This window comes from Dichomitus squalens, assembly GCF_000275845.1.
Source record: "Dichomitus squalens LYAD-421 SS1 unplaced genomic scaffold DICSQscaffold_39, whole genome shotgun sequence".
Lineage (NCBI taxonomy): Eukaryota > Fungi > Basidiomycota > Agaricomycetes > Polyporales > Polyporaceae > Dichomitus > Dichomitus squalens.
In genome coordinates this window covers 116,237-137,840 of record NW_006766921.1, presented here as the reverse complement: position 1 = coordinate 137,840, position 21,604 = coordinate 116,237, and the positions used below count along the sequence as shown (strand labels likewise).

Genomic DNA, 21,604 nt, shown 5'->3' with positions numbered 1-21,604 from the left:
GGTCACCGAAGAAATCGGTCGATTTGTGCTTGCCTTATATGGCATCGCGTTGGTCCACGCTCATCACGTGGCCGTGTAATTGCCGTGATTGCCAAGCCCGCGGCTTCCGCGCCCGAAGGAGACCGCTGCGTGTCTAAACATACTCGTAGTCAACTCCTACATAGTTGCTTTTCAAGAGTACCGCATTATGTACAGTCCATCGTCTCCCAAGCACCCATCCCTGTCAATTGCCTCAGAAAGACCTGCCACCACACTTGCAATTGCGAGATGCTCTCAGCATCTCCACCATCATGATTCTGATTACTAAATCGTGCAACCGTTCGTGTCTTACAAGCCACCGGTGACACCGACAGTCCCACTCAAACCCAATATGACACTCGTCCTATCTTCTCGGGCAAACCCTCCGGCTCTCTCACATCTCACCGTCCGACCTGCGCAGCCAGCCGCCTCCTCGGCATACGCGCCAGGTCCTTCTTCGCGCTCGAAAACACCCGGCTGCGCACTTGCAGGCTCCCGACCTCCTCCACCAGCGGCAGCGGCAGCGCGCTGGGGAAGAACGGCACCGGCGACCCCCACGTCGGTCGCTCGGCCCTTGAACTCGATGTTGCAGAGGCCTGATCTCGAGCAGCGCGCGCCCCACCTCCGTTCCCGTTCCGATCACGGCCTGAGGGCCGCGCTGCGTCTAGTGCGCCGCGAACGAAGGCCGCCTCGCTGTTCGAGTGTGCGGCCGTCGTCCGGAGGCGCACGCGCACGCTCGAGTCGTTCCAGAGCGACCCAGGTGCCTGAGTCGTAGGCACGAATGACGGCGGCCGCGTTGCCGGCGGCGGGGGCGGGGGAGCGTGGTGCCCCCGAGCGCGCGAGCAGGGGCGTTGGCAGAGATGAGAGCCTGCGCGCGAGCACGCATCGCCGATAGGTCGCGCTCGTACTGCGTCTCGCTGTCCGCCGAGATGTCCTCGTCTGCGTACAGCCGTGCTATGGGATCAGTCCAGTTCGTCAGTTCCATAGATGCCAAGCATGGAAGCGGCCATCACTCACGCCAGCCTCTCGTGCTCCGCCTGGCCATGTTGACGGGGTACGTCGGCGGCCCCAGCGCCGTTGGAGGGACGACCGTCCCCATCTGCGCCCCCGTCCGCACCATCCGCGGCATCTCCCACCTGTCGCGCGTATCCCGCGCCGCCGCGCTCCGCCGCGACATCGAGTCCAGCCTCGACAGCGCGTCCATCCACGAGTCCTCCTCCCCGCTGTCGTCCTCCCACTCGTTTGGGGGCGCCCGCCGGTTCGCCGACGTCTCCCCGAACCCGGGGAACGTCTCCGGCCTCAGCTCGACGCGGAAGACCTCCTCGTCCCCGTCCGCGTTGTACCGCCGACGGACGCGGTAGCTCCTGCTCTCGGTGAGCTCCCCGTCGTCCTCCGAGTCGACCTCGGCTTGCGCACGCAGACGCTCGTTCCGTACCGGCACGATGTCGTTACGCCTGGCGATCACCTCCTCGTCGAACTCAACCGCAAAGGCTGTCGGGCGGGTCGTCGCCGTCCCATCGCCCCTCGCCCCGCCCTGAGTCCCTGAAGGAGCGATCGTGCGGGAGGGCGGCGACAGCGGCCCGTCCGTGGCCCGCTCACGCGCCTCCCGCGACGGTGGGTTCCAAGCCATGACGCGGTCTTCATGGGGACTCGCGCTGGACGGGGAAGTCGCGCTCCAGCTCGTCGGCACGTTCTGCCGCAGGTAGCGTGCGCGGACGGCCGTTTCTGGGGCGCGACGGGGTAAGGAAAGGGCCCCGTCGCGCGGTGGGTCTCTCGGACGCGGGTCGGGCTCGCTCGGCCTTGGTCTCTGGGCCGGCTGAGACCAAGGAAGAAGAGACGGAGGATCGTTCTCGCTCGTCGGCGTCGAGAGATCCGCCAGGTACGGGGTCCCAATGATCATTGGAGATGGAACCCTTCGCGTCATCGGACGTTCAGGCTCAAGACCGAGAATGGTGCGCGTCGCGATGGTAGAGGAGGGACTCGGAAGGCGTAGCGCATCGAGCCGCGCATTACGGTCGTTTATCCACGACCTGAGCGACTCCGCCTGCTGCGTAATGCGTACGCCTTCTTGCTGGATCTCCTGGGCAAGCCGGGTGATGCGCGAGGTGATGTTAGAGGGTATATGTCGCGCTTCGGAGCGATCATTTGCCGCGCTTGGAGAAGTGCTGGGAGCAGGAGTAGCAACGGGACGAGAGGGGACGGCGACCGAACGCGCAGAAGCGGATATAGTAGCAGGTGTGATAGTTGGAGTTTCGGCGACGGAATTGCGAGCGTTCGAAGAAGCTGTGCGCGCAGCCACGAGCAGACCCAAAGACGTTTCCGAATCGCTCGTGGTGCGTTGTCGTAGCAGAGAACTGCGACGGTCGAGCGTGCTTTGGGAGTCGCCGCGCAGGGTCCGTATCCGGCCGTTGAACCTCCTCGGCGCACCTGTCGCAGGTACAGCGTCGGTCCCGTTCGTGGACGAGGGCGGGCTGCCTTCAGGCTCGTACAAACGCAAGGAGGGTGGGAGGGATGTCATGTCCGGCGGGGGAGAACGCGAGCGTGCGCGCTCGGTTGCGCGGCTGTGTCGCTCCTGTGCATATTGTGCTATCGCGCGCCGGAGCTCGTCAAATTCGCTCACCCGCTCGCGGAAACTCTGAGTCATGGAGCGTAGGTCCGCGCCCAGGACTGCGAGCGTAGAGTCGAGCGGACGAGGGCCTCGTGAAGCGGGGGAAGGGGTTGAGGAAGAGGGTGTTGGGGGAGCAGGCGTCGAAAATGATATGGAAGGAGCGGGCGTACTAGTTTCAGAAGATATGACAATAACGTCGTGCCCAGGATCCATTGGGCTTGAGCGTATGACCGTCGACCGAGTGGCTTCCTGCGCTCCTTCAGTTCTCCGCACAGAATTAGCAGAAGGGGTAGTGACGAGTGAAGAAGTGTCCGTCGGAGCACGCGCCGCAAGAGAGGCCTCTGGTGCGCGATTGTGCATTCGTTGGAGTGTGGTGAGATCCTGTAATGTGTCCTGGATGATGGCAGCGGACCTGCGGATTTGTCTCTGAGCCTCTTCGATTTCGGCCTCCATGGTTTGAGTAAGAGCCACGAGTTTGAACCGCTAGACGATGGCACGAGAAGTTGGCTCAGGACCGTGGTGGAACTGCGCGACGGGGTTGATTACTTGGCGTCCGTGAGAATGCGAAGCCACTGCCTCCTTCTTCCAAGCCCTGAGAAGATGAGCGAGAGCAAGAGAAACAAGAGGGGACGGAAGTTGTGCGCACAGCTGCAAAACCCAAGGAGAAGGCGCCGTTCGAAAAGCAGGATTAAGATGGATCACGCAAGATGTTTGTAGCTTCAGCCCACAACGTTGTCAGCCACAGGGTTGCTTTTCCAGAAAACGTGGGACAATGCTGCGTTGCAGCTGAGATGAAGAGTCGTAGCGAAGGGCAAGCACTGGCACACTGGCGATGATGCCCGCGCCCCGACGGCTGTGGATATGGCGCAGGGCGCTCACCTACCACGTATGGCATCAACTCCTACCGCCCGGGCCGCCGCTAGGAACGGTTGGACGTTCCGCTTCAGTTTATAGTACCGTAACTTGCACGCCCATTGGAGGAGACATATACCACCGGCTGGCAGGATGGCACGGAGTATGATGTGCCAATCAAAATACTTTTCAAAGATGCTGGGTGCAGCGCGACCCAACTGGCAGCGGCGACGACGACTCCAGCAGTACATCATTCACTCTCATCCTCATCCTCCTCTTCGTCAGTCTCCTCCGCCTCGTCATCGATGAACCCGCCAAGGGTGGGGTCGTCTCCCTCCTCATCTTCATCGTCGTCCTCATCCTCCTCAGCCTCCTCGTCCGACCCCTCGATAGACTCATCCTCGCTGCCGCCCAACTCTACGTCCTCGATGCTTCCTTCGTCATCGGCGCTCTCGACCTCGACCTCCATTTGCTCTTCTGCCTCAACCTCACTCTCGCCCTCGACATAGCGGCGGGACTCTCGCACCCGGTTGGGCTTGTTGCGGCTCTTATTCTTCGGCATAGGCAGCGGTGCAGGCGGGCCGGAGGAACGCATCTCGATCTGGGACATGACCATGTCGAGGCGGCCGCTGAGCGACAAGAGGCTTTCTTGCAGCGTGAGCCGTTGTGTCAGCGTTGCATGCAAGCCGGAGAGGCGAGCGACAAGATCTGGCATCTGTAAACCGAGTATGTTAATCCCTATCCATGCACGAGTTGACCGAGGCAACTCACGGTCATGAGGTGACCACTATGGGTGGTCAAGACCGCCTTCACCCAGTTGATCAGAGCAGTCCCACGTTGCGAGCTTGCGCCTCCCCCTCCGCCCTTCAACGCATTGCCTCGCGCGCCCCTACCTAACCGCTCCACACAAGCAGTGACAAGCGGTACCGCCAGCTGAGGCGGGAGCCTCCGGACAGTATTCCTAATGAGCGTCGCGTCCGAGTGAGCGAGACACGTCTCCAGCAGCCGCGTGTCAGACGAGTGCAACGCCTGTATGAGCGTCCGCGTAAGGGAGCTTGCGGGCACCGCGTCCACCGGTGCCACCTTGGACTTGCCGTTCGGAGCGGGGGCACTACCTTCACCGTCAGAGTCAAATTCGGAGTCAGACCCGCGAGCGGCCACACCCTGCACCGCGGTCAGACGCTGGCCGAGACTAAGTTCGGCGAGGTCAGCATCGAGGGCACCGTCGACGTCTCGACTGACGAGGTCGTCAAGCTCCCGATCCTGCCCAATCTCGGCTCCGATTCCGACAGCAAGAGATGCCGACTCGTTGTATCGCTTGTTCGGTGCGCCCTAGAGGGGACTTAGTGAAACTCGTAATACGGATAGAAGCGATGTGTACCGTAATCTGCCCATCCGCTTGTCCGACGGCGGCTTCTAATGTGGCAACGGTGACAGAGACGTCAGGGACGAAGTTCCCAGATTGATCTCGGTAGTCCTGCGAGCAGTATTAGACGAAGCGTATACGAGTTCCTTGAAATTGGACGAAAACGTACCACTGCGTCAAACGCCAGCTGCACACCACCCGTCACGCTGGCGATCCTGAGGCGACCGGCAGCCTCATCAACGGATGATACGGCAAGGACAGATAGGGCAGCCGCGTTCTTCCTGGATGAAGGGGAGATAACTGACTTGGGGGCAAGGGTAGGTATCGCGCTCTTGCCTTTCGCAGAGCTGGGAGTTGCAAGGTCGGAGGCCACGGTGAAGACGGAAATCTTGCCGGCAGCGGACACGGTGAAGAGAAGCCGCCCTGCGGTAGAGTCTGACAAAGGAGGCGGTGAGAGGTTGATGGCGCGGGAGTCGGAGTCGAGAGGGATAGTAGCCACGATCTTGCCATCCGTCTTCGGTGCAGATGGAACTTCCCAAACGTTCACGAAACGGTCGACAGATGCAGAAGAGAGGAAATGCGACTTGTCTAGCCACCGCAACTCGCTCACTGGAGACGCATGGCCCGTAAACTTGGCGAGGGTCTTCGGCTTTTGGGACTCAGCGGCGACGGCGAGGAGGTGTATTGAGTGATGTGCCGCCAACACCTCTGTTACGCTCTCCTCTTCAGATGAGCGAGCTGAGAGGGAAGTGTATGGTATTCGATCGTCGCTGAAAAGCGAGTGCAATATCTTGTTCGCCCGCGCGTCCCATAATCGAAGAGCGCCATCCGCGCTCGACGCCCAAAGAGTGTGTGGGTCAACGGAATCGGTGTCTTGGCCAGCAACTGCCAGGACAGCAGACGAACTCGAAGGGTCAGATAGCGTGCGGAGTAGTCTGCCGTGGGTAGGCGAAAAGAGCAGGAGCGAGCCGTCAGAAAGACCAAGGACAACAAGCTGAGGCGCAGCATTACTGGAGGGCGCAGCATCCGCCGCAAGACTGTTCCTCTTCTTCCGTTTACTCTTTCTTGAGCTCTGCTCGTCCTCTATACCCTTCCCTGCTCCCTCCGCGAGATCTAGCCTAGCCCAGCATAGAGAGGTAACGCGCGCGGCATCCACGATGTGTTCGGCGACAGAACGGCGTGTCGCCGTGTCATAGACTTTAAGCGCATGTTTGTCTATTGCTAGAGAAAGAAAGGCGAAGAGGTGGCCATCAGGGGAGAAGGAGGAGAGGTAGGTCGAGGTTGTGGCGTCCTCGACCGCGGGTTGAGAGATGGCGGATGTTGCCTGGGGCCGTCCGCGAGGCGGTTTTGTGCGCGACTTTTTCGCTTTTGATAGGGTGGCTGCCATGGTCCTTGGTCTTTGTTGAATGAGCCCTTGAGGCCGTCGAGGACAGCAGAAATACGCGTACCTTGCTTGGAAGGAAGAGCTCAAGTCGCACAAAAGATTTGCTACGCGCCTACAAAGTTCACGCACGTGACTCTTTCGATCGTTCCCTTCGGGCGTTTAGCAGTCAGAGAAGTGAACCCGCTTGAACCCCGGGCACCGTCCTGCTCCCGGCCTTCGCGATATCTCTCGCTCTTTCCCTCTATCTCTCGCCCAGTTCTCCATCATATTACACAGTACTCTCTCTGGGGCCCCTCTTCCTTGCGCTTTTAATCTCTTGGCTGTCTTAGCATCTCAGACCTTCCGAACATCACCTCCGATCTTCCCGGCATCAACTGTTGCCCAACCTGAGCGACCCAATCATGAATTACGTGCAGGTCAGTACTCGAAAGTCGACTCTGCTTTGGCAAACTTGCCAATACCATACTTTTGCAGCTCGAGAAGCTAGGTAATCACATCTTAATGGTCTGATAGAGACACCGTAGCTGATCAACGCATATAGGCGAGGGTACATACGCCACTGTATACAAGGTATGTGGCTTGTGCGCTCGCCAAATAGCCACAGCTCACCGGTGGCTCACAGGGCCGATCGAGGACAACAAATGAGATTGTCGCGCTCAAGGAGATCCACCTCGATGCGGAGGAAGGAACACCATCCACCGCCATCCGCGAGATCTCCCTCATGAAGGAGCTCAAGCACGTTAATATCGTCCGCCTCTATGATGTGATCCACACCGAGACCAAGCTCGTTCTTATCTTTGAGTACTGTGAGCGCGATTTGAAGAAGTACATGGATGTCCATGGCGATCGTGGCGCGCTCGATCCTGTCACCGTACGGAGTTTCATGTACCAGCTCCTCAAGGGCACCTCGTTCTGCCACGAGAACAGGGTCTTGCATCGGGACCTCAAGCCACAAAATCTGCTTATCAACAGGAAAGGCGAGTTGAAGTTGGGTGATTTCGGTCTCGCACGAGCGTTTGGAGTTCCCGTCAACACTTTCTCGAACGAGGTTGGTTTGTGCGCTTATGTCCGTTGTTCTCGCACTCACGACCGGTATCGCAGGTCGTTACGCTCTGGTACCGAGCGCCAGACGTTCTTATGGGTTCAAGGACGTACAACACATCTATCGACGTCTGGTCTTGCGGGTGCATCTTTGCCGAGATGATTTCTGGTGTGCCCCTCTTCCGCGGGCGCGACAACCAAGACCAATTGTTGCACATCATGCGTATCATTGGAACTCCCGATGACCGTGTACTTCGCAAGATTGCCACTGAGGGGGTGTGTATCGAATATATGCGATTTGACCCTTCTCACTAATGTATACACTTCTTTCGCAGCAAACGGAGGGTCAGGCGCAGAAGCAGTACCCCCGCTATCCCAAAATCCCATTCTCACAAGTCCTTCCTAAAGCGTCGCCACAGGGTATGTGTCAGAGTTGTGCCATGGTCCAGCAGTTGATAACGTACAGCTCTCGTACAGCTCTCGACCTCCTCGAGCGACTCCTTCAGTTCGACCCCGCGAAGCGCATATCAGCCGCTGAAGCACTACAACATCCCTACTTCAGTACCTCTCAGCCTATGTACACCCAACCGACCCCCTTCACTCCCGCCGTCATTGCGCCTCAGTATCAATACCCGCAGGGACAGGGACAGGGTCAGGGCCAAGGTCAATACCAATACAATAGCCAGCATGAAGCGGCTCGCAACGCTGCTGCGCAGGCCCAGTTGGCCCTCGCACAACCGCAGATTCCCGGCGCCGGTTACGGCATGCAATATCCTCAGCAACAGTACCAGACGGGCACACGGTAGAGTTTGTCGCGCCGTTGGTCGAGGACAATGTTTGTAGTTTCATGGACGTGTAGAAGTGAATGATCGCTTTGTATCGTGACTCTGATTCCTTAGCTCGTTACCGTCTCATTGTCCAGTCCGATAATGTATCATCCTCGTCCCGGATGTTTCTCGTAGTATGCCTACCGCTCAGTATGTGTTTCCCTCAACATGTGGTCATATGTAGGGCCTCTCGTCTCGTTAGATTTGCCATCATAGTTATGTATCGTACATGAGGAACTGTAATATACCCGATCCAAGATGTTGTACTTTCCGATTGAACTGCCCCCTATGACTCTCGTGAGAACGTGTTCAAGATGTTTGTTTTCGAGAAGTCCTTCGTCGCGTTGACCTGGCGGGTGCCTCGTCTGTCGTCTTCGCCTGCGTGGAACGTCACCCTCCATCGACCTGCTAGCATGGGGAACATACCTTTCGTTTGAGCTTGCGAGTGACTTTCTCTACCTTCTCCTCTTCCTCTTGGCCGGACAGAGGTGTCAGGTCACTCTCGTCCGCCTCATCGACCTGATTGTGAAGATGTAAACAGATCCTATCTCTAGAAGCAGCGTCGCAGCCACATCAAATACGCACACCGGAGCCTACAATTCCTCGCTTCAGCGTCTGGAGCTCTGCCACGTAAGCTGACGTGCGCCCGCCGATGGTGACCCACTTGATCGTGGCGGGCTTTCCGTCGGGCTGTGGCCCAAGGCACCTGTCAGTTATCACCCTTAACGCTGAAGTCTGTCCGCTCATGATTTACGAGTTTGAGTGTATGCTTCTCCTTCTTTCCCTTGCCCTGTGATACCATAGACACGTACCGTCAGTTCACGAACGGCTCGCCGTCGGAGACCGCGACGTACCCAACGATGCCGGAAGAGCCAGTCGTCAGGGAACTGGGAGTCGTCCGCATTGACCGACACAGCGAAGCGGCACACCTCAGCTGTCTGCGTATACAGAGCTTGCAGCTGGTCCCCATTCAGAACATTACAGCGCTCCTCGGGATGCACCCTTGCGTGGTATAGTATCTCGTCTGCCGCAAGGTCAGTTGGGTGCGCCGGCGAATAGACACGCACACACCTGCAACCCAGTTGCCCACTCCCGCGCTGAATGACTGGTCGAGAAGCAGTGCCTTGATTGGACATGCCCTCTTCAACACACCCTTCTCGAAATACTCGAAGTCCGGCATGGAGATAATGGGGTCGAACCCTAGTGACGAGATGGGCGCTTCCGTGAGTGGCGACTTGCAGAGTCGTATGCGGCCCAATCTTCTCGGGTCGAGGAACGCCACCTGTTGGGCCTCTTCGTCATCTTCCCCCTGTATATGTAGAACAAACTGAACGGGTTCTCAGCCTCGACTAAACGACTGCGACGAAGGAGGCAGCGCCGCTACCTTCATGAACTTGGGCGGCCAGTCTGTCGACGCCTTCCTAGGCGCTTCTCGGTAATGCATCGGCAGCTCCCCTTTTACCTAGGTATCACATCATGAGGAGAGGGTAGCAGCAGGTGCTCGTGGATTCCAACCTGTAGCATACCAGTCATACCGAAATGCATGACTGGATGTCTTCCGTCACCCTCGAGCTCAACGTAAAACACCTTTCCTGTAAACATGCCAGTGAGCCCAGGTGCGACTATGAAGCACATAGCATCTACCATATCTCTGCACATCCTTCACCGCCCGTCCGGATACTTCACTAGCCTTCGGAGAGCGCTAATTAGCAACAACACTGGGCCAGAGTAACGATCCAGAAGCGTACAAAGTCAACGTGGGTGATTTTAGAGAACACTATGGCATCCTCATCGGAGTCCACTTTCACGATTATCTTCCCTTTGGCTACTTCGCGTAAGAGTCTTGCAGCACGCTCGACCTCTGTGGAGAAGAGCGACTTAGCACACTAGTGATTATTTGTCTACCCTGACTACTCATGTATCACGTACCGGGAAGCTCAGGCATAATCGGAGTGTTGCACTTAGCTCGACCGTAGAGCTAGAGGGCCTACGACTGCTCACTTTTCCGTGTTCAAGGAGCCGCAATATTGTGGTTGAAACGAGACGCGTTCCGAAGCTGGAACCGAGCGCTGGTCCGTCTGGCCTCCCATTTAGCGTTGAGCACAGCCACGCAGCGAAGGTGCTACTGCCAGTGCGCTACATAGATCTGCGACCATAACCGTCGTTCCGACAATCATGAGTCCGCTGTGCAACTGCCTCCACCTCAGCTGGGTTTCACTCCTGCAGATTAACTTATACTGAAACATTGTAATAGGATGAAGAAGTAAGTAAATGATTGACTATCGTTGCGCACATAGATGCTGCCCAATCCAAGGTCCGATCGAGACATGATATGACGAGGAGACTGAAGAACATACGAGCACAGCGGGGAAGCAATGTATTTCAGCAGGCGACACCAGGTCCCGAAGGATCTCGCCGATCGCATCGTCCGAACTCCTACACAGTCCTGGGCTACCGACGCTTGTTCCCCAGCAACCACTCCCCGTTATGGTCGCCGGGGCACCCCGCGCTCTTCAAGTGCCTCTTCAGCGCATCCTTCCGACTGGTGATCGCCTGCCCGCACCCTCCCACCATATCCCTGCCATCGTACCGCATGACGCGCCCATCACGAACGTACGCGTCCACCTGATCCTGCGAGAGCCCGTACTTCGCGGCGTCAGACTGGGGGACCCCAGTGCACACCCAGTCCCACACGTTGGCCGTGTGGGTGCGGATGTGCCTCTTGAGCTGGGACCTGCTGCGGTCTAGCTGCACGAAGTCGCAGTGCGGGCACTGCCAGGCGTCTGCGTGCGCCGCGGCGTCTGGCGGCGACGAGCGCGCGTCCACTTGGACGTTGCGGGGCCGGCTGATTTTCAGGCCAAGACCGTGAGGCTTTCCCGAAATGCCTAGCTCCGGAGCCTGGGGGGCGGGGGTGACTGGCGCTGACGATGGCGGCGAGGAGATGCTCGAGGAGGGGGTTAGGCACGGGGTGGCGTACGGAGAGTGTTTCCGCCTGTCGCGCTTAATCCGGACCCGTCTTGAGGGCGGAGTGCTCTGGTATGGAGAGCCCGTGGACGACATCCCTCTGCGTGAGGCATCCCCGGCTTCAGACGCGAGTTGGCCGACGGGACCATTAGTCGGGGGCGGCATATATACGGGGAGCGGCTGTGGCCAGAGGGGCACGGGCTCCGAGGTCTCGGGCGCTTCCGACAGCAGCGGCACCCCCAATATATCAAGCCCCAGCGACCCTCCGCCTACCATTGGCTCGAGAACGAGCTGCGATATACCCCGAACCTCTTCCGTCGGAGGAGGAGGGAGCGATGCGACGCCGAAGAACGGTGACAATGGCGGGGGAAATGCGGGTAGGAGGCAAGACTCCAGGTCGGTGCCTATGCCCTCGAGGGAGCTGGATGTGGTGTCAGGACAGTCAACTCAGGACCGAATCGATGAACGCTCACCTATCACTCCCATATGAACCGGAGGGCCTGGCATGACCTTGTTCGACCTCATCCATATGAGGAGCGCACAGGTCATAGTTAAGGAAGAGGTCGCACAGCTCCGATGTCGGAGAGAAGGTGGCTGGAGACATCGCTTTGGAGGGTAAATGTGGGCGTAAGATGAAATCTGAGGGGTATAACGTCTAGAACACGACGGGGAAGAGTGCAGCTATCTCATCCAGGGTATGAAGGTGGGGAAAGGGTCGACTTGAGGTGGGGGTTTATAAGGACCGTACCATCCACCTAGCATCTCAGGCTAGTCTAAGAGGTTCCTGCACAACGCGGTGCACGATGTCAGTGCCGTTACACGTCTTTGAGGTCAAAACCAAGCTGCTTTCACATTAAGAGAACCAATCCGATCTATAGGTTCCTACTGGAAGTCCGTGCCACCTGCGGTGCTGCGGTAGGATCGGGACCCAAGACTCTCATCGAACAAAGGTGTGTTAATATTGCTGGCCCTGCTGAGAGGAAGCTTGCCTCGTGCCTGCCTCAGGAGAAGGCTAGAAGCGCCGCCCTGTCTTCGGTCCTTTGAGAGTGGTCTCAGTTATACAAGTTCTGCGTGCACCGCCGGCCTAGTACGTACGTACCGTACGCCGCTCCATTGTTGAGTCTCCGTTTCCCATCGGGGAAGTTCAGCTTTCCAGATTCATGATCGTGAAGTCGCCGTGTCCTGTGAGCTCGCGAACGCTCTCGATACTGGCCTGATTGTAAGATAGTCCCGAGATCGTCCCCGAGCAGACGTGAGACGACGGCCTTGTGGCCTCGGCTAGCGAATATTCGTCCGCGATGTGCCCTCCATGTATACGACGACTCGAGTGTACTCTGGTTCTCCGGACGTCCGACGCGCCTCGGCTAACGATCTTGAGCATGAAACTAGCCCGTTCGTGACTTGAAGCGCTCCATTGTGCGTTGACAGCACCAAACTCCGCGATGGCAATGAGGATCCTAGGCCACAGAGAAGCCGCACGTCTACGCGTGAGGCCTCGCCTGATGCAGATTGCATTGTCGTCGGCCTCACTTGCTCGATCAATCTTGGCGCCCACATCAAACCCGCGTCCTCAACGGCGGCGGGAGAGGCCTCGAGATCCGCTCTGGCACAAGGTACATGATGGCGTCGACGTAAGACAAATAAGCATCCTGGAATTTTCGAAGCAGAGATCAGAATACTCGCTCTTCATACAATGCTTCGCAGACCAAATAATCCCGAAGCCAGCATGAGCCTGTTTGCCTCTATTTGGCCACCCGGGGAAACGTCTGCAATATTTGCCGGAAGCCGCTTTGCAGCATGGATGGTGTTTACCCACAAACCTACTTTAGACCTATCGCGAAGTCAACGAACACGGTCGTGCACTTGAGCAGCAGTAAAGCGGGCACGGACTCCAGCACGGTCTTCCGGGACTCCTCGCGAGCGCCTTGCGTCGGAAACAGAAATCCTCGCCTGAACAACGAGCAGCAAATGGAAACGCGCGCGAACGTGACCGCAATGTGTTTGTTGCAAAGGACTGTCTTTTTGGTCCGTGAAGTAGGCCGTGAGCAGCTCCATGGCTACTCACTAGCGCTCACTCTGAAATTGACAGGGCACATCGGAGGACGTTGTGAGACAGGCAGGTAAGAGCACAAAACGTTGTGACACTTGGCGGCCTATACACTGGGAGGCATTGCAGAGGAAATGTTTGATGCAGATTATGTGTGCACTACTGATACAGTATCATACAGACACAACGTGTAGTCCATGGTTGATGGGGACCAGTTACTTGCGTACTTCCTTCTCGACGTCATGCTTGAAGTCTCGGGTGCCCTCCCGAGCACCAGCCGCTGCCTGAGGGTTCGGGCGTGAGAACGACACACCAGTAAGAGCTATGGCTTGGGTACGAACCTGGTTGGCTTTCTGGCCGGCAATGGTCGACTTCTCAGCAGCCTTGTCCTTGGCTACACCTTTGAGCACAAGAGTCAACAGGCGGATTTCATTGGTGAGTGTGGAGAAGACGTACCAAGGGTCTCCTTCGTCGTCTCCGTTGCCTTCTCGCCCTTCTCGATAGCGCTGGCAAGCCCCTTTCCGACAGACTTGTTCACCTGTGAGATTGTTTCGTTAGTCCATGCAGAAAAATCGCTAGCAGGGGGTTGTCGACGCGTACCTTGTCAGCGACCTCAGCGACCTTCTCTGTTGTAGACTTCTGGGAAACAGCAGAGACATGGAAGGCGCGCGAAGACGACGCGAGAGCCGAGCGCGAGGAGGCAGAGAGTGCGGTGCGAAGCATAGACATGGTTGCGGTCGGGATACGATATGGAGAAGATCGATACTGGTCGGGCGGGCCCGCCTTGGACCTAAGTAGTCCTGCGTGAAGGCATGACGTCAATGTGGGAGCGTTGCTCTGGACCAATCAAGCTCATTGAGGAGCCCTTACACCAGGACTGGCAGTGGATGCGCCATGACTGGCACGCAGTGGCTGCTTGCACGCTCTCGCTCACTCGTTTGCACAACACCTGTCATGACGTCACCTGCACCTCGCGCTCACGTGTCCTTCTCCCGACGCCCCGCCCCCCGCGTCTTCCAGCGCAGCGCGTTTATATACCTGCTTTCTTACCATCATTCATGTCTATGCATACCTGGTGTCCTGTGCCGCGATACAAGAGAAGCCTCTCTACTCGAGGATGTCCCGATCTATACGGAACGTCGTCGCCCGCTCCGCATTCGCATAGCCAACCAGAGTTCGAATCTGCTTGACGTGCTCTCCAAGTAGAGAAGTGTAGTGGGATACATAACCAACGCCGCCCCAGATCTAGCTATCTATGGCACAGTAACGGGCTGCGCAGCATGACCCCGCCCGAGCTGTGCGACCCTTCGGCGTTGACAGTACCGACGCGATCTTGATGATGGTTAAGCCACTGTGCGGCGCTGTGGTCCGACACATCTTCAGGTCAAAACAGGCGGGAGTCGCTGGTTAGGGTGCGGTATGCTAAAGGACTCGCCAAAAACTCACGTGCATGCTCTACAGGCCTACGGCGTGCCTGAGTTCCCGGTACACGACCGCTGTGCCACGGTGTCGAAGTGCAGTCAACAACGGTGAGAACCACCGCGCCGCTACATAAGTATCACGGAGAGATGGGCTGCGGGCGTGCCAATCAAGCTTCCATGAAGCTCGGTACTAGGAAGGTTACCCGCTGGTTGCATTCGCATGGGACCGAAGCGCGGCAACGCAGGGCACAGGAACTGGAGAGGGGACGTCCGCATCGTGATGTCGCTGGCGATCAGAACGGAACCGATTCGTAGTGTACGGCTGGCTTGCAACGCCGCCGCAGCTATGCGCGTGCACCAGCCAGAGCCAGAGCCAACTTGTTTCGTGTGTGGTGGCCATGCCCAAGAACGCTTCTTGCTGCGAATGTGGTAGACAGGAGGTCGTTTTGTAAGCCGATGGGCGATGATCCTCGTATTTGGCATGGTGAGCAGGTAAGCGGGCTAGCCGAGGAAGCTGAAAGTCAGACTACCTGCCTGACATACGGCATGCACGAGGAGGCGCCAGCTTGTTCGCGAGCACGCAGTCCGTAAACGGTGCCGGTGAGTACCGAAGCCACCGAGGCGAGATCCATCCTCAGCACATCAGAGAGGCTGGGCACTTCTTCTGGCACCGCGTGGGATGTAGAAGACGATTTGCCCGCGACACCCGTCGTATAAAGACAAGGCAGAGCGGACGGCATGTTGGCAGCATGCTCACCGTAAATGTCGAGCTCGTGCTTCTCGTGTAGCACACAAGTATCTTCTGGGCGGCCGCGGGCGTACGGCAATGCATATGGACACAGGGTGGAACTGCGGCCTGTGCGGGAAGTGTCGAACATACAAAGCGCGAATGAAGCTTTGGCCGCGGCCCGCAATCTGGTGTCTATCCGCCTCCGTCTTGTGGCATCCGTGTCAGATTGACAGATGATTGGACACAGCAGCACTGGCACAGCCAGACAGAAGGAGCGACTGGACTTGTTCCTCTAGGATTCCCACTGTGGACGAAAGGGAGGCGGGCGTTGGTAGAAGCATGCCTGCGGCGCGAGCCACGATGATGAGCAAAAGTCCAGGATGCAACGGCGCAGAGTGGCAGACCGAGGCGAACGATCAAAGCAACGGACGGGGCCGGAGGCTGAGGCACGATTCGCGGGAGGAATAGCCGGAAACGGAAGGGCGCCTGGAGAGATTGGCAGGGCGTCGATGATTGATTCCTTGGTTGTTGATGGGACTTGCAATTGCACACTCGGACCTGCCGTGCGACCTCCCGACATGAGCTACGCGACTCCGGCAACGATGGAAACCCACTTGCGAATCACCTTCAACCAAATCTCCTTCCCCGCCTCCCGCCCCCCCGCCTCGGCACCGCCCTGTGCTGTCCCCCTTCCCTACATAGATACCTTCCCGGGGCCCGTCTCCGTCCTGAGACGGTAGCCCCGTTAATTCTCCGCAATGCTCTTGCCTTTGGACGTCCTCTCGCTTGTCCTGCTCTCCATCTCCACATCCCCCTTCGCTGGAATCCTTTCAGTCTCGGCAACCTTGGTCAATGTCACCATAGACGATACGTTCGGGGATCCAGCTACGGGGGACCAGATCTCGTACGCGCCTGAGGGAACATGGCAACCGGTTTCATGTGCAGGCTGCACCGCTAAGCCCAACCCTTCACAAGTTTCCAACAGCACTTGGCATGAAGGAACATTTAATCCTGATGGCGCCAGAGGCTCAGACCAGCTCTTGTCTGCAGCTGTCTCTTTCGAAGGTATGTGTATGAATCCGCATTCTTGCATAGAGCCCAGGGTGCTCACTATGCTCGGGCCACAGGTGTCGCTGTGTATGTTTTCTGCGTTGTAACACACTCCTTCACGTCCCCAGTCGGAAACTCCGACATGAGCTTCTTCCTCGACGGCAACCTTGTGGGTACATTTCAGCAGCCCCCAAATGGCAATGCGACGTACGAATACAACGTGCCTGTCTACGTCAACGAGTCTTTACCTCCAGGGCAGCACACCATCGTCGTCGTAAACGGTGAACTCGGCGGGAACACCTCCCTCACCTTGCTTGACTACATCGTCTATACGTTAGTCCTTCCCACATGCTGTCTTCCGGCTCTGTGTGTTGACGCTGATCCGAACGCCCACAGACGAGACGTCAACTCGACCGCCAGTGTTCCTGCGTCTCTCACGCCCACCGATACCGCTTTAGCTGCCGTCTCCACGGCGGGTTCCTCTGCAACCCCCATGGCCACCTCTACCTCTGCCAGCTCGTCCTCAAAGCGTACAATTATCATCGCTGTGGTCGCCTCCATAGCCGGAGTCCTGGTCATCGTCGCTGTGGTCGCTGCTATCATCTACTTTGGCCGGCGACGCGCTCGGGCTAACGCGCGTGAAGGCTCGCGAGACGGCGTTATTGCTCCAGACGCAGCTCCTATAGACCAAGAGAACCCGAATGCGAGCGGTTGGGTGGAGGGTACATGGGCAGGAGACGACGAGTCGGAGCTCCCTTCTGCGGGCGGGACGCGGCGCACGCTCTCAAGTGGGCGGCGAAAGCGTGGGCCGTCGAACGGTTCCGCGTCTGCATCGTCCATTCCTAATACGCCCTCTACCAGGAGTCTAAACAAGCCTCTGCCCACGGTGAGCGACATCCAAATACCCCGCCTTCCGTTCTCGCGCGCGGACCCCGTCAGCCCATCCTCGTCGTTCGGGAACCTCGGGAGCGCACCTCCGAACTCGGCCACCTTCTTCGTCTCCCCCCCGCCTCCCGTCCCCCCTCTTCCCCCCGCAAACGACCCTCCAACACGGCCCCCACGTCCCCCCGAGAGCGATACCTTCCTAGACCTGGGCCAGTCCTTCACCGACACCAACCTGTCCACGCTGTCAACCCACGCCGCCCACCCGTTCGCGACTGCGCAGAGCTACACCCCCTCGGCCGCAGGCTACACCCGCCAACGCTCCGCAACGAACACGTCCACAACCATCCCCCCACCAAGCGCGTCCACGGGCGCGCTCGCCGCCGCGACTCGCGGGCACGTCTACGCGTCCGCCGCCGCGCCCGCGCCCGGCCCGTCACGCAAGCGCTCAGGGTCCGACCTCTCGCGAGATCGCGAGCGCGAGCACGCGTACGCCCGCGCCAACGCACCGTCCCGCCAACGCTCCGGCTCGGACACCCCGAACCCCTCGCCGTACACGCGCGTCGCGGGCGGGCCCGCAGCCCTGCGGCAGCGCTCGGGGTCAGATCTGGAGGTGAACTACGGGTACCGCAGCGCGGCGCCCCCCGCGCCCGCGCGGAAGCGGTCGGGCTCGGACCTGGAGAGCAACTACGCGTCTGCGTCCGCGTCCGCGATGTCCCCGACTACGACTGCGTACGCGTCGACGCTGCCGTCTACGGCGACATCCCCCACGAGCATGACCGCGCTCGTGCCGAAGCGCGGGCCGAGCCCGCAGGCGAAGGAGAAGTCGCCGGCGGGTTCGCTGTCGTTGGCGCAGGGGACGAGCCTGCGCGCGGCGGCCGCGCCGAGACGAGTGGATCCCGTCGATCCTTCGTTGCAGCCGTCGCGAGATCCGCCCTTGGCGCGGGAGGCGTCTTCGCGTGAGCGGGACCAGGGGCGGGAACGGGAACGGGAACGGGAACGGGAGCGCGCCAAGGCGCAGGCGCAGGCGGAGACGTCCACACCACAAGGACAAGCGGAAAATAGGCCGCGAGAACAGGCCGAGGAGCAACAGGCGCAGTCTCTAGCCCGAGCCCGGAGCGGCCGACGGGTAGGGCTGGTGATGTCCGATCGCGACCGACAGCGATTCGGTTTCCTGGACGTCCCACAGGACGCGGGCGATAGCAGGCCACCGTCGTATCGGGAGGCGGACCGCTGAGAGTCGTGCAGCGTGGCTCGAGGCGTGTTCTGGGATTCTCTCGACCCGCGCGGTGCGCACCCAGACTTCTCGCGTCCCACTCTATCTGTAGGCTGTCCCCCCCGGCCCGCCTCGTCTTCCCGTTGTTTCTGGAGACCGCGATGTCATGCGCTTGGTATCCCTCCGACAAGCCCGACGACTAGAAGCCTTGCGGCCTTGCTACCTACCATCCTAACCCATCTCCAGCCCCGAGGCTGTGCTCACGATTCGTCACGACCAGGAACCTACCCTCTTTTTGCCTTCACAGTACCTTGCTTCTCGTCACTCTCTGCTCCTGTGGTCGTGTTCTGTTTCCGCTTTTGCTGTATCTCGTAGCGCACCATATCGCACGTGTTGTCTGTATCTTTCGCGGGACGCTTACCGCTATGATTATTTTACATACTTTCAGGTTCTCGTTGTATCTTGCGTATGTACCTGTAATCTTATTCGCACATCTTACGGATATCACTCTAGCTATCCGGACGGCCTTTGGAAGCCTTGCATGACATGTCTTGCGTTGCTAGCTGGTGTAGGTTGGTTGCGAGGTGATGAATAGTCAATGCCACAGGCGGAGGTAAAAGTGGTCGTTAAAACACGTTGTGTTACGTAGTTGTACATGAATGGAAAGGGGTATAGTACAGTTCGTGGAGTTCATTCAAAATGATCATACAATATCGGCTTGCCTGAATGTGTAGCAGCTGCCTAGAGATAGCGCGAGAGAGACGAGTAGAAGGAAAGAAGACACGGGAGGACGGGAGCGCGCGAAGTCGACCTGGAGCGCGTCCGCTCCGACTATGAGCGACGTTGCTTCCTCGAGGGACGCCCCCACGCAAAGTTGTCGTCTTCGAGCATCTCGGCAACCTATACACACGCGAGCACGTTCCGCGGTCAGCGCCGGCGGCCGATGACAGGTGCAGGCTCGGGGACAATACTCACGGGCTGAGATGATGAGGCGTTCAGGGGCAGTGTGGGCGGCGAGTGCATCTGAGGCTGTTACGAGAACGAAGATTGCAAGGAAGACGTGAGTACAACCAACGAAGCGGGTATCATATGGTGTAGAGGCTTACCAGAGATATGACGTAGGATTCTCCGGACTCGAACGAGTCGAGGGACCCACGACGGTCAGAGCCGTTAGAACGCTATTACATCCAATGGAGCAGCGGCGAAAGGAGATGGAGGAAGCGCACAAAATCACAGTGAACACTCGCTCAACAACATGTTTACAATGGGGAGTTATACGCACTCTTGAACTCCGCGAGGAGAACAGCTTCGCGAACGCGAGTGGTGCCATAGAATTGATGACGGTGGAGAGGTTCGAGTGATGTGGCTAGCAACGCTCAGGAGTGATGAATGCCGAGATCGGATTCTGGTGATAGAGATACTGTCGTCGATGATGTCTGGAAAGGCTTATGAGAGATACCGTGGACAGTGAGGAAGGATGTAATTCGTGGACAGGACAGATAGGCAGGTGGACAGAGAGTCCATAGCAGCTCCATTCCAGGCTTTATATCAAACGCTCCGTGGCATGGCGCCCAATCTGACCGCCGAAGGGCCGGATGGTTATTGGTCAGAAGACATGGTGCAGCCAGCGGCACAAGGCGACTAGAGTGGCTGAACAGCTGATGAGCTGACAGGGTATTACCAAACGCGCACCGTGACCACCCCTTTGCATGGCGCTGTCGTCCACGTCAACGTAACGCGGAACAAAGAGCCGATGGTCCATCGCTCCGTTCCTCGCCCGACGATGGGCAAAGGCAGAGTGTGCACCAGCTGACCAGTTTAGTTTTGACATGGCTAGATTCCCGGACAGACCCGGACACCTGTCGAAAGTGCGGGGTGGTGGGGGAAGCGGGCGGTTGCACTGGATGAGAGGAAGGGCGTCTGCGACCTTTGTTCCGTGGACCGATCCGGGCGCAGCTGGCCAGTGAGCTATTGTGGTTTCTCCTGTGTTTGGGTGGATGTTCTCAGCGGCTGAGGGACTCCGCATGTCCGATGAAGAGACGCGGAAGGGAAGTCGTGCAGACCCGTGACTGGCTGACTAGGACTCGTGTACCTGACATAGACGTTGTCAAGGGCAGGGATGACCGGCAGGATGTACAATCATGCTTACCGGAGGTCACGCACCGTGTTCTTGAGGCGTCCTGGCGGTGGGAAGCCGGCGAGAAGTGGAAGATGTGATGTGCACTAGGTCAGGCGCTCACTTGGAGGTCTTCGTTGTTTAGCGCTTTTCTCAGAGGGTTTGTGAATGAAAGGTTTTGCACGAGGGTCGCGCTGTTCTTCGAAAATGGGCAGTGCGTCATACTTAAACCAGGAAAGACACACCGTGACTCAATCTATGCAGGGAACGGCAAGGGACAAGTGAAAGCCGGCAATTCTAAATTAGGATGCTTAATACCATGAACGCATGACGTGTCTGCATGGAGGATGGGAAACGTGGAGATATGACTATCTCGACGTGTAACCGACAACAGAATGGAGGCTTGAGTGGAGGTAATATAAGTTGCAGGAACGTACTAGATCACATGCAAGAAGGAACGGAGGATGGCGCTCGCCGCTCAGTCCAGCAGACTTCAGATTTGCACTAGGCGTGGGGATAGGCAGCGCCCACTAGCCGATGTTCTGCTTACATAACGGTAGCGCTCAGAGATTTTGTCCGATCGAGTTATCTAAACAAACGACTCTCATCTAAGCGAGCTCAACTCGATCGAAAACGTATCTAGATTGTACTCCGACATGGATTGGAGTGGTATACGGAGGCTTGGAGGTCATAACCGTGTTCAGACAAGGGACAAAGGTGCGGTTTGAGTCTCGGAAAGACCAAAACCCTGTTGGCACGGCGTAGGTTTGGGTGAACCATTGACATGTCTTGCAGGATGTTTTGCTGCATAGGATGATCGCACTGGTCGGGAGAGGACGGAGGCAACAGGGCACTGTTGGCTGGGTCTGCCAGAGGTGTAGGAGGGATTTTTCTATGTTGCGATGCTTCTAGCTATTTATATCGTTTATACTCGTGCTTGGAAGAGCTTTCTGCGCACATGAGCGGCGAGCCATGGCGTATAGGGGAATGAGCTGGTAGGCTGGTACTATCGTTTTAGGAGTTATCGCAGCTCCTGTCCACTCAACGCCGAGCGCTTCGACAGTATGTAAGCCAGCCACCGT

At 58.1% G+C, this 21,604-nt stretch overlaps 8 protein-coding genes across 8 annotated transcripts; 2 read left to right on the top strand and 6 right to left on the bottom strand.

The window, feature by feature from the left end:
• Positions 1-193: 193 nt before the first annotated feature.
• On the bottom strand, positions 194-3,443 carry DICSQDRAFT_139376 (uncharacterized protein). Its single transcript, XM_007368748.1, has 4 exons — positions 3,273-3,443; positions 1,036-3,218; positions 798-972; positions 194-753 (listed from the first exon to the last, which is right to left on the bottom strand). The coding sequence occupies exons 2-4, from the start codon at positions 3,077-3,079 to the stop codon at positions 420-422; spliced, it is 2,553 nt and encodes an 850-aa protein (XP_007368810.1). The 5' UTR covers positions 3,080-3,218; positions 3,273-3,443; the 3' UTR covers positions 194-419.
• A 172-nt stretch (positions 3,444-3,615) lies between these two features.
• Positions 3,616-6,231, bottom strand: DICSQDRAFT_110165 (NUC189-domain-containing protein; the record flags this gene model as incomplete). Its single annotated transcript, XM_007368747.1, has 4 exons — positions 3,616-4,193; positions 4,250-4,810; positions 4,860-4,955; positions 5,014-6,231. The coding sequence occupies 4 exons, from the start codon at positions 6,229-6,231 to the stop codon at positions 3,729-3,731; spliced, it is 2,340 nt and encodes a 779-aa protein (XP_007368809.1). The 3' UTR covers positions 3,616-3,728.
• A 398-nt stretch (positions 6,232-6,629) lies between these two features.
• DICSQDRAFT_128874 (Pkinase-domain-containing protein) lies at positions 6,630-8,075 on the top strand (the record flags this gene model as incomplete). The annotated part of the gene is made up of 7 exons (XM_007368746.1): positions 6,630-6,644; positions 6,703-6,715; positions 6,770-6,798; positions 6,827-7,276; positions 7,330-7,545; positions 7,605-7,689; positions 7,747-8,075. 7 exons carry the CDS (start codon positions 6,630-6,632, stop codon positions 8,073-8,075), a joined length of 1,137 nt encoding a protein of 378 aa, XP_007368808.1.
• A 594-nt stretch (positions 8,076-8,669) lies between these two features.
• On the bottom strand, positions 8,670-9,958 carry DICSQDRAFT_67087 (uncharacterized protein; the record flags this gene model as incomplete). Its single annotated transcript, XM_007368745.1, is given in 8 exon segments — positions 8,670-8,831; positions 8,851-8,886; positions 8,951-9,120; positions 9,168-9,423; positions 9,481-9,558; positions 9,612-9,688; positions 9,741-9,786; positions 9,845-9,958. Coding segments are annotated over 8 exon segments (939 nt in total), but the record flags the coding sequence as incomplete, so codon positions are not given.
• A 451-nt stretch (positions 9,959-10,409) lies between these two features.
• DICSQDRAFT_182539 (uncharacterized protein) lies at positions 10,410-12,020 on the bottom strand. The gene is made up of 2 exons (XM_007368744.1): positions 11,534-12,020; positions 10,410-11,481 (listed from the first exon to the last, which is right to left on the bottom strand). Exons 1-2 carry the CDS (start codon positions 11,662-11,664, stop codon positions 10,548-10,550), a joined length of 1,065 nt encoding a protein of 354 aa, XP_007368806.1. The 5' UTR covers positions 11,665-12,020; the 3' UTR covers positions 10,410-10,547.
• Positions 12,021-13,322: 1,302 nt separating this feature from the next.
• On the bottom strand, positions 13,323-13,830 carry DICSQDRAFT_66942 (uncharacterized protein; the record flags this gene model as incomplete). The annotated part of the gene is made up of 4 exons (XM_007368743.1): positions 13,323-13,387; positions 13,445-13,507; positions 13,564-13,645; positions 13,708-13,830. 4 exons carry the CDS (start codon positions 13,828-13,830, stop codon positions 13,323-13,325), a joined length of 333 nt encoding a protein of 110 aa, XP_007368805.1.
• A 2,186-nt stretch (positions 13,831-16,016) lies between these two features.
• On the top strand, positions 16,017-16,642 carry DICSQDRAFT_66977 (uncharacterized protein; the record flags this gene model as incomplete). Its single annotated transcript, XM_007368742.1, has 2 exons — positions 16,017-16,323; positions 16,386-16,642. Coding segments are annotated over 2 exons (564 nt in total), but the record flags the coding sequence as incomplete, so codon positions are not given.
• Positions 16,643-18,968: 2,326 nt separating this feature from the next.
• DICSQDRAFT_139370 (uncharacterized protein) lies at positions 18,969-20,499 on the bottom strand. Its single transcript, XM_007368741.1, has 4 exons — positions 19,689-20,499; positions 19,513-19,584; positions 19,382-19,435; positions 18,969-19,306 (listed from the first exon to the last, which is right to left on the bottom strand). The coding sequence occupies exons 1-4, from the start codon at positions 19,734-19,736 to the stop codon at positions 19,238-19,240; spliced, it is 243 nt and encodes an 80-aa protein (XP_007368803.1). The 5' UTR covers positions 19,737-20,499; the 3' UTR covers positions 18,969-19,237.
• Positions 20,500-21,604: the final 1,105 nt, after the last annotated feature.

Coding starts and splice junctions, on each gene's coding strand:
- DICSQDRAFT_139376 (XM_007368748.1), bottom strand. CDS start 3,079: ATGGAGGCCGAAATCGAAGAGGCTCAGAGACAAATCCGCAGGTCCGCT. Junction 973..1,035: donor GCGGAGCACGAGAGGCTGGC/GTGAGTGATGGC, acceptor CTGATCCCATAG/CACGGCTGTACGCAGACGAG. Junction 754..797: donor CAACGCGGCCGCCGTCATTC/GTGCCTACGACT, acceptor GAACGACTCGAG/CGTGCGCGTGCGCCTCCGGA.
- DICSQDRAFT_182539 (XM_007368744.1), bottom strand. CDS start 11,664: ATGTCTCCAGCCACCTTCTCTCCGACATCGGAGCTGTGCGACCTCTTC. Junction 11,482..11,533: donor GGTTCATATGGGAGTGATAG/GTGAGCGTTCAT, acceptor CACCACATCCAG/CTCCCTCGAGGGCATAGGCA.
- DICSQDRAFT_139370 (XM_007368741.1), bottom strand. CDS start 19,736: ATGGCACCACTCGCGTTCGCGAAGCTGTTCTCCTCGCGGAGTTCAAGA. Junction 19,436..19,512: donor AATCCTACGTCATATCTCTG/GTAAGCCTCTAC, acceptor TTCTCGTAACAG/CCTCAGATGCACTCGCCGCC. Junction 19,307..19,381: donor ACGCCTCATCATCTCAGCCC/GTGAGTATTGTC, acceptor GCGTGTGTATAG/GTTGCCGAGATGCTCGAAGA.